This window comes from Pagrus pagrus (assembly GCF_965226575.1).
Source record: "Pagrus pagrus genome assembly, chromosome: 11".
Classification (NCBI taxonomy): Eukaryota; Metazoa; Chordata; class Actinopteri; order Spariformes; family Sparidae; genus Pagrus; species Pagrus pagrus.
Window position 1 is genome coordinate 15,847,795 of NC_140195.1, and position 10,344 is coordinate 15,858,138.

Here is a 10,344-nt window from a genome sequence, read left to right on the forward strand (position 1 = left end):
TTAATGCTCGTTAGTTAGCAGATAGGAAAACACTGCACAGCCCTGCATTGCTTTACACCTCCCTGCCAGTAGGGAGAGCTTTGTTGGTACTAGATATGGATGTATTGTACACACATCTGTGAATTTGGATCAGATGTAAGCATTTAAGAAATATTTTGTTTATATCTGATGTGTGTGCATGTTTTAATAAACCGTGGCTTGATGAGTAACTATGACGCGTTTAAAAACCTGAACCAGAGGAGAGGATGCGCAGGGGAATGGACTGGCCAACAGGCCTGACTATATGGAGCATTGGGGTGTAACCCTATTACTGCTTTACAGAGCTATTGCGTGTTTAGCTGCGCCGTTATAGGCTTGTAGCATACCAGTGACATTGATTAGGTCCAACTTCAAGGGAAACCACAAAGCTCCAGAAATATATGCGGAAATCTCTTTTGTTTGTCTGAAACTAATGTAGTTTTAACGTAGTGGTCGTTGTGTTCCAGGCGACTATAAAATGGGGATAACATTCATTGCAAGATGGTGTTTAGAAGATGCCACCGGCCGCCATTTTGCATGGAAAGCTATCATAGCCACCTTGATCCTACCTTTGTATCTTTGGATCTGAGCGGCCATGCTAAAACGAGGCCAACGTGTGTGGGCGGCCTATTGATTATAGTTCACAGCATGTACAATTATGTGCCAACAAAACACCCTCTCAAATGCTTCCAAATGTCCCATTAATGTTCAGATCTTTATTTCACTGCGGCGGCGGACACATGTATTTTTAAACTGTGTTACAGGTCACGTCTAATAAAATAATCCCACCAATGAGCGCTCAGAAAAGCCGGATTTTAAAGCAGAACATTGAGAGAGGCAACCTAATGACAGACTGAGGTAACACCAATAAACGTTTCAATATTCTGTTTATTGAAGACCTTACGCATATACATTCATATCATTATTACTTTTACAAGACAACGTAGCAATCCTTACAAGCGCAAAGAAGGGAATGCAATGAGGGACGAAAGAAAAGAACGAGAACAAACAACTATTACACAGAAACAGGGTTTCTTTAAATGTCATGTATTGTAAAATTTCTTGTATATCATTTCTTATATCCATTCTTGGCAGTATAACATAATAGGCCTATACATTCTCCAACCCTTACAACCACAAATAGGCTATGTGGAATGCGATATTGTACAAGACGATCAATAACATAAAGCACTATTACATAGCGATAAGGCACCCTGAAATAGGATGCAAACAGTAACATATATGTGGGTTCATTTTACAAAGTTATACACGAGTACAAGGTAAGGAAAGGGACAACACTGAGCACGTTGCAAGGAGCAAGTACATTATAGGCCTGAATGGCCCTCCGTCCTCCCACCCTAATAATAATAATAATAATAATAATAATAATAATAATAATAATACATTCTTTGTAGACGTTTGTGTCAAAAATGTTTTAGATGGTGGTTGCTTTTGATTTCTCCGGAAACATAAATGTATAAAAAAGTCACCTACAGAAAAAGTGGCCCGCAGAACATGACTTATAGCTATTTCACATCAATAACATGCTTGCAAATACATTTCACTGCTATAGCTTACTCGTTATACATGACAAGATGATGCACCGCATTCCCCCCCACGAAACTAAGGGAGCACACACGCAGGCCTGTGATCAACTTTGCTAAATTTCTACATATTTATTTTTGAGCACCAGGTTTCAGAAATTCTCCTCCAGGCCTAAAAACTTGTCCTCCTCTTCCTCCTCCTCCTCCTCCTCCCAGTTGCAACTTTTAGGCGGCTCCCTTGTTTAACCAAGTTGGCCGAAAAATGCACAAATGTACGGGGTGAATATTTCCACTGCAGATCCGAGTTTATTGTAGAATATTTTCTTTTTTAAATTTTATAACTGGCACAACTTTGACTTTTTTTAATAGCAGCTCAAACCCGTCCTCAGACGGTGATCTCACTCAACTAAAACTCAACTAACGCGTCCCCATGCAGGATTCTGTGGCTGTTGTTGTTAAGACAAGTTGAAAGGTAATAAACGTAACGAAAAAAAATACCTTTAGAAACTCGTTTGCACACGAACGAAGTCGTGGCTATTCATTTTCAGTCAACGCGCGGTCATAAAGATATCAATATGGATCACATTGCGGCTTCAGTCCTCCCTGCTCCTCATGCAGACTCCCCAGACTTCCAGACTTCCTGCCCGTGACCGTGAACGTGCCCACAACGCGTGTTGAAAACTAAAGCAAGGCGATAAGGCGATGTTCCTCTTACCAAACAAAAGAAGTATTGAGCAACCGGGAGGGAGACTCTTCTTTATCAGTTCATAACCTCAGAGATGTTATTGCGCGGATGCGGCTCCAGCCTGTCAGTCTGCATTCTCTGTGTTTGTCTGACTTCACTGATATTTTAAGGCCTTATCTTTTTTTTTTTCTTTTTTGAAAATCTCCCCCAAGCGACCTCGCTCCCTCCTCATTTTCTCTGACTAAAATTGGAACCAAAAAAAAAAAAAAGGATGCTGTCAATGTGTGTCATCCCAAAAACAGAGCTATTGCCTTGACGACATATTTCGCGTGGCTTACATTTAGGGCGTAGGCGGATCTCTTGACAAATCAGGGGGAGAAAAAAAACAAGAGATGCAAACCCACACAGAAAAACACATTCTCACAGCTTTTTGTGCGATAATACCAAACATGAAGGCAATCTTATTTGACATGGAGAATACAGCTTTGTGTGCCAGCTAGTGGCTTGTTTTTGGGCTTGTGTGGCCCGCACCTTTGAGACAAAACAAAAAAAAATAATCAGAAAATATTGTCATAATTGCTGCAATGTAAAAGATGGATAGATGAGTGCATGCATTGAAAGAAGACCTAAGGGAGCGCAGAAGGCTTGGCTTTTAACTGCCTATCGATTCACCTTCTGCCGCATCTCTAAAAGTAGGCCAAAGCTTGCTCCCTCAGCATGAGTCTCTTCTTCTTCATCCTGCGGTTCTGGAACCAGATCTTGACTTGTTGGTCGCTGAGGTTCAGCCGGTCGGAGAGCTCCCTCCGCCGCTGCCTGGTGATGAACTCGTTCATCATGAATTCGCCTTCTAGCTCTGCCAGCTGAAGTTTGGAATAGGGTTTACGCTTCTTTCTGGTCCGAGTGTGCATCGGGTACCACGGGGCAGCTGGAGGAGAGGGAGGAGGAGGAGGAGGAGGGGGCATACAACGGATTAGTCACCACAGTTGCAAAATCACGGTCACCTCCAAGGTTATGAGGAGCTTACAGGGGCATCAGTGGTCCAAGGGATGCTTGGGGAATTCTCTTACTTTAGACTAAGTGCATCTAACACATAATTCAGCTTAACTGTGCAGAGCAGCCACACAATATACTTAGCTAGAAGTCAAACTATGTTACAATAATAAAGCACTTGGTTTATCCAAAAACATGCCTGCCGCTGTGGAGATGCAGACAGTATTTTCACCACCACGTTATTTTTTTCTGTTTTGCAAAAGATGCCAGCTGCTGGGATTCTGCTTTATACTAGGATTCAGAGAACTGGCGCCCCTGGAAGCTGTCACTTCCTCCACACACACACTCACACACACTCACACACACAGAGCCAGGCTGGATTTGTTTTGGTCTCTGCCTGGACTGCCTGTGCATATGAGCTCTCAAATCAGCTCTCAGGACCAAGATCGTGTCCAAATTTTGTGCATTTTTCGATCATAGGCGTTTTCTATTTTTCAGCCTTCCTATAGAGACCACCAGTCTACAGCGGTTTGTGTCACAGGAAGTTTTATTGTTGCAGTTAAAGTAGCATTAACGTGATAATTAAGCCGTGCTTGCAAATACCCCTACTTATTTGCGAGTTTCAGAGCATATTAAATGACTCTTGAGTACACAGCGACAGATATTAATTCTGTTTACGAGTCATTAAAAAGAAAACTCTCTCTATTCGATGCAGTCAACCGAAGCGCCTCGCCTCTTTAAATCACTGCGCTAATTTGCCTGCACAAAGTGCAACAATACACCAAAATCAGCCACTCGTTTCCCCCGCCGTTTCCTGCGTAACGTATGGAAACGCAGCGACAGGGGCTGATCTTTTATTCAGAAGCTGGCTGACAATATGGTTTGGTGGGCTTATCTGTAACTGTACACAACCACATGGCGCGTGAGGTATTTTAGGGCAACCCCTAGCGGCGTTTGCACACCACGCAAGCACCCTGCAGGCTAACGCAAGCTGCAAGTTGTGCATCACGATAACGAGCTCTAATGACGCCGTAATACCACAAGTGTGCGACATGTGCAGCCCTCTGATACATGCTGCGAGCGTGCGCTTGATAATCGTGATTTAGAAATAAAAAGCACTCACCTCCGCCGGCTGCTATGTTGCCTGAATGGCTTCCCGGTGACACCAGGGTCTGTGTGTCGCTGGATGAAGGCTTGCTGCCCTCGTTGAGCAGAGAGGAGCTGGAGTCGGACTCCATTGACTGACAGGACGGCGGGTCTTGCGTTAGCTGCTCGGTCCCATAATCATATTTGGAAAAGGCGACAGTGTTGCCAATTCCACTGTGCATCCCGTGGTCAGATGTTAATGATGGTGTGTCTCTCGCCCTATCCTCTCGTTTGAGGCTGCTGCCACCTGAACAGGTCTCCCTGTTCCCGTTGCCGTTGTTATAGTAACATTTACCCTCTTCTGGTCTGGTAATTTCACACGACCGACTGAAAGAGGGGTTAATAGACACGGGGCTGCTAAAGTAGGATTGAGAGTATCCATTGCACGGCTCCGAAGGATTCCACGGGAGGGAGCAAACATTGTCCCTTCTCGGGTAGGAGAGCGACGGTAGCCCCGCCAGTTGTCCCCCTGAGGCTCTAAAATTCGGAAAGTAAAACGTGTCTCCAGTGTGGATGTTTACCAAAGGTCCCACAAACCCTGGATTAAGGAGATTATGCTCGCCCATTTCCGCGGGCCCGACCAACAGCTTCTAGTTTATTGCAATCTGACATTTAACATAGTTAAACCTGGAGGGGCGCCTGATTGGTCATCCTCAAACCACGTGTCCAGGGCTAACTTCTGCTACACATGGTACCACCCACTCGGTCCATCTCAGACAAAACAAAACATTAACTTCTGTATTACAGAGGTTTATATGCTTTTTAAAAATACTATAAACCTTTTATTAAAAATGTAGAATCTTGTTTTTCTTCACTCGAGTCCTGCCGAGTCCAAAAGGAGCCCGGGCTGCTTCTCCTTTTACACTCGTGGAACTGTCCATGGCCTCGTTTAATATCTTTATAAGCTGGCAAAAGTTTTTTAAATGCTATTTCTTATGAAAACTATTTTTCTTGCAGGAGAGGGGTGCACATGACATCTTGTTTTCTAGCAAATTATGGTTGAATTCCATGTCACATAAAGCTGTGATGTCCCAATTTTACAAGCTTGTTTTAAGAAAAGACTGATGCTCATTGCCGCACTCTACTCATATTTACAGTAACGGGGTCAGCAGGTTGAAGCCACTGGCTCTGTAAAAGAGGACGATATTCTACAAGGTTACTTTAAGAGGGTATATTTCACATAATATTCTCTAGTACACCTCACATGAACAACTTTAACAGATACCTCCAATAAACGTTCGCAGCCAAACTCTGGTGGGATTGTTATACCTCTCACAATTCTTTTATATGAATTTTACAAGATATCAGAGGGCACTTAACTGATTCAACCAGCAGAGAGTCTCTCTGCTTTATATCCCGCTAATTAGTTGATTTGTGCATGCAACTCCAAAGACATTGAACTAATCAGTGATACGGTCGTCATCCTCCGTGATAGAAAGGCCTCTTTTTTATCAAATCAACAAAAATACCGCTCAGAGAATCAGCACACTGTGCTTTTTCTGCAGAAAACTTTTTCATGATGCTCACATGATTCAGGAATAAATTCTAATTTAGTCTTTGGTTGTCAATTTGCTTAGCCATCATCCCAAACCAGTCTTATGACTACGCCTTTTGCATTCCACCCCCGGCTCTGCAGACTCCTCGTTAATTGAAAAATAAATCTAGGAAGACTTTCCATTCGTTTACAGCTTTCTATATTATGTTATATAAGTCCTGCAAGAATTTTAGCAATCCCACTTCCCCTTTATAAATTCATAATTCAGCGCCACCCCACACTCGACTATATAAAAGGAAGACAAAATCAATTAATGAATCTCGAGTTGTCGTAACTCAGCTTGGGAGCTGCTTATGTCTCAATTATGAGGAAATTAAAATTTTAAAAAAACCTCATGCTACGTCAAGAACAAATAGTTTGACTAATCACTGGGCCGGAATTAGAAGAAGAAATCCTAAATATAACCAAGCACGCACGTACGCCGCCGTCAATCCACTCAAGTTCAGACGCAGAGTTACGGTGGGTTTGAACTTGATATTGAACTCACATACTTCACTTAAACGAATAAAAGAAGTCTAAATTAGAAAAATAGAAACAGAAGAAATGGATTTACAACAACATATTAGGCTGTGGTGGTTTAAAGTGAAAACTCATGAAATAATGTGAATATTCCAACATGCGCCTTTTGCTTTGTCGCTCACTTGGAACTCATCCTTCTGTACAATGTCACACTGAGAATAAAACAATTCACAAGAGTCCAAATAATACAAAATAAACGGACTTCGTTGATTAATAATTCATGTGGTGAAGTTAAGGATTAACACACAAAAAAAAAAAAAAAAAAAAAAAAAAGGTGCAGGGTTACAGCAGCTTGCACATGCGTGCTGAACGGTGCGAGTCGCGTGCTCCAAATTTGCCAATGATGTGTTATGTGAGCACTTCAGCGTTCATTTAAACATTGGTTTGGGAAGGATATGCAAGTCAGCCGATATTTGATAGCTGGGCTCGTCACTTGTGACCGTGTGGTGTCCCGTCTAACCCAAAGGCAGCGGGGCCTTGCTCTCGCCTTAAATAGAAAGAAAAAATATCAAATGCTTGAACTGGAGAAGCTCTGAGGGATCCGTTACCGCTTCTCCCTGTCGCCTGGACTCCCTGCCTCTCCTATCACTGCACATTCTTGCATCTAGTTAGTGAGTCTCGCAATGCAGCACAACATCAATCCATTAATATAATATCCTGTGCCTCGGTCTTATGCGGGCTGTGCTGCCATCACTGCGCGGCCTCTCCTGTTAGTATAACAGCTAAGCAAAAGCAACACAGTGCAGTGTGATGTTTACAACAAAATGGCCCGGATGGTCAGTCCAGTGAGAGAGTAACGTGTAAGGCTCGAGTCGCCACTTTACCTCGGGAGAAAGAGGCCATGTGTTGCGCCTCCTTGCCTCGTCTCTCCACGCCTCCGCTCCAGTTCCCCCACAGATCCGCGTTTCACATTAAAACAACCGCTCGTCTGTTCTGTGCATCTATAGCTCGACGATGATGTCATATCTGACCGTGAGCTCTAGGTCTTGTGCTCTCATTTAGCACGACTGAAAAATCTGCTTTGAAAAAAAAAAAAAGCAGTTGGTAAACGGAGCATATAGCACTGTCAAGGTCACTGTCTAGTACACTGTCTGCGCTATATTGAAATTACCCTCCTGGAATCCGCTGGTCCTGTCCAGACAGGGCAATAGCCTAAACAAAGGGCTTTTCTTCCCTTTTTCTCTTTGATTCTCTGCAGGCAGGTTGCCACAGTTATAGCCTTGTGCAACCCTTTTAAAGCTTCCTTCAAGGAAAACAAACCACCAAGGGAAGCTTAAAGAAGCCACTGAAGTGGTAACGTTTACGTCGAAAGATTTGGCTGATCTTTTCATTTGTTTACAGCAGACTGCATTTTATTCTGCTCCGCTACAGCATCCTCTCTGCACACGTGTGGAGGGAGGAAAAACATATTCTTTCACTTCAAATTGTTTTGTTAAGGGCGGCCCATAATAATCTGGAAATAAGTGTAAAGAATGCGATTTAAATTACAAGTCTCCCTAAAAATAAAACACAAATTGAGTCATTCTGGTTTCTGTAACTTCTATGTAGATATACGCAAATGAAACATCGCAAACTAGCATTTATTATTGAGACTCTGCGTCATTTTATGGATGCAATCATTTGAACTTGACGGCCTCTTTGTATAAACTGATGAGGCTGGAAGCTATTTACTGAAATGAAGAAATATTCACTTTATTTATTCGTGTGTTAACTTGTTTTATAATTCTGTGCAAAAGGTGTGTGTGTGTGTGTGTGTGTGTGTGTGTGTGTGTGTGTGTGTGTGTGTGTGTGTGAGAGAGAGAGAGAGAGTGTGTGTGTGTGTGTTTGCGTGTGTGTGTGTGTGTGTGTGTGTGTGTGTGTGTGTGTGTGTGTGTGTGTGTTAATGTATTATATAATCAAGAAAATCAAACGTAACCTGCTCGTCCACTAAAATTGTTGCCAGTTACAATTAATCATTCAGCATCAAACCAAACTTGGCTCGTGTCGTCAATTAATTGATAAAACGCTTTAAAACCAAGTGACTTTTGAGAAATCATGTGTTCAATATATTCTCACAGTCATACATGCAAAGATATCAAGAAGAATAACAGTGGAAAATAAACTACTGTCGAACAACATCGAAGTCCTGGTTACTGTTGTGGTTTTATATTGTTCCGACATGTGATTTCCACATTATCGGATGTTTTCCAACATTAGACGTTGCAAACCACAAAACATTGCATTGATTTCATTCATTTAAAATTGATCTCAACAAAAATCCTACAACAAAACACGTGAAAACGATTGAGACTCATGTCTCCAGCTGTGACTTATATATTTGTTATACCATCCGCTTTAAGCGGGCTTTCAAACTCTGACAGATTTAAAAGAAGAAAACTTATGCACCAAAATTATGATTGTCAACTCGATATTTCATAAGCACCGTCTAACACACTGAACACAGCTCCAGGACGGAGTGAAACGAGTGATTACCATGAAAAAGAATAAGTGGAGTTAAATATTCCTGCATTAGAGACGGTTGCAGCACTTCCTGATATTTTCCTCTGGTCACCACCAGAGGTTATCAGCCCCCTGTCTCATGGCTGAGGCTGACAGGGGCCTGCAGGCTCTGACGCCTCGACACACAACCATAAACAATGCAACTTGTTCTTATTTTTACGTTTTCAATGTAAAATCGGTGGCTGATCAGGGTGCAAAGCGTCGTAAAGCTTTTACTTTTGATTATTTTGTTTTTGATTTGAACAGATTCCTAGAGTGTGTTTCGGGTCTTTCTTTGTTCGGCAGAGTAAATGTTAAACTCGGCCGTGCAGGCTATTTGTTTACTCCTGCTGACAACTTTAGCAGAATAAAAAATCAACCTTCAGGAAACTGTATATTGCAGTGCTCTGCCAGTGGAATATAATTTCAGATTTACTTCGACAATTGTAAATAAAGCTATTTTGAATATGCGCGTATGGATATTTCTGTGTTTATTCACTGTGAGATTAAATACATTTCAAATTCAAATTAAACATTAATGTACATTTCAAAGAAAAGCTGTCCCGTTGAATTACCCCTAAGTTTTAGTAAAATAATGCGCATACTCTGCCAGTCTTTCACGCTGTTATTTAATATCAGCCATGTTATGGCTCATCTCAAATCACTACTCAGCCAATTTAATACACAGGCACTTTTTTATAAAACATCTTTTCTGTTCTAATGTTCTTAAATATTAGGAATTAAAATAGAAAGGTTATATTTTTAAAAAAAGACCTCAAGTTCATCACCGCTGCGCACTTTTACTTTGAAGGGAATAATAATTTAAAAAACGCCCATGCCTCTAAATTATTCATCATATTCCTACACGTTAGTTTTATCTGTTCAACGCACAGCGTTTGTTCTGAGCTTAAAAAGTCATCAAACAAAGTCCACGTAGGCCTACAGCCATATAGGAGGAAAACGGCCATACCTTTAATCGTTATCGAGTGGGCGACGTCGTATTATCATTTCCTCTCGCTGTGTCGACAGTATGGCTGCTTGCTGCGGATTACTGGTGTTGGTGTGAGACGTCAAAAGTCCTACCTGTCCTTCGTGGTCAATAACACACACCTCATGATGAGTGAATGAAACCATTGGTGGTTCCAGAGGCGTGGGGCCAGAACAACAACTTTTAAAGGACTTCTGCAAAAAAACACAAAAGATCAGAGCCCAAACGTTAATGCAAAGCTCTTAGAGATGGTCAGAAATGCAGGTCAGAGGATATCGCTACACTTCCCCTTTTTTATGTATTTATGGCATGTCATTAAGCCCGGCTGTCTAGACAGGGAAATAACACCTTGTTTGCCTACAAACAAACCGCCGGCATTGGTGTCCAGCCCCCTATTTATTATTCACAATCTGCTGTGATG

At 42.0% G+C, this 10,344-nt stretch overlaps 1 protein-coding gene across 1 annotated transcript; it reads right to left on the reverse strand.

Annotated features, from left to right (window-relative positions):
- Positions 1-2,444: 2,444 nt before the first annotated feature.
- hoxc12a (homeobox C12a) lies at positions 2,445-4,995 on the reverse strand (the record flags this gene model as incomplete). Its single annotated transcript, XM_084366298.1, is given in 3 exon segments — positions 2,445-3,172; positions 4,361-4,968; positions 4,970-4,995. Coding segments are annotated over 3 exon segments (873 nt in total). The 3' UTR covers positions 2,445-2,933.
- Positions 4,996-10,344: the final 5,349 nt, after the last annotated feature.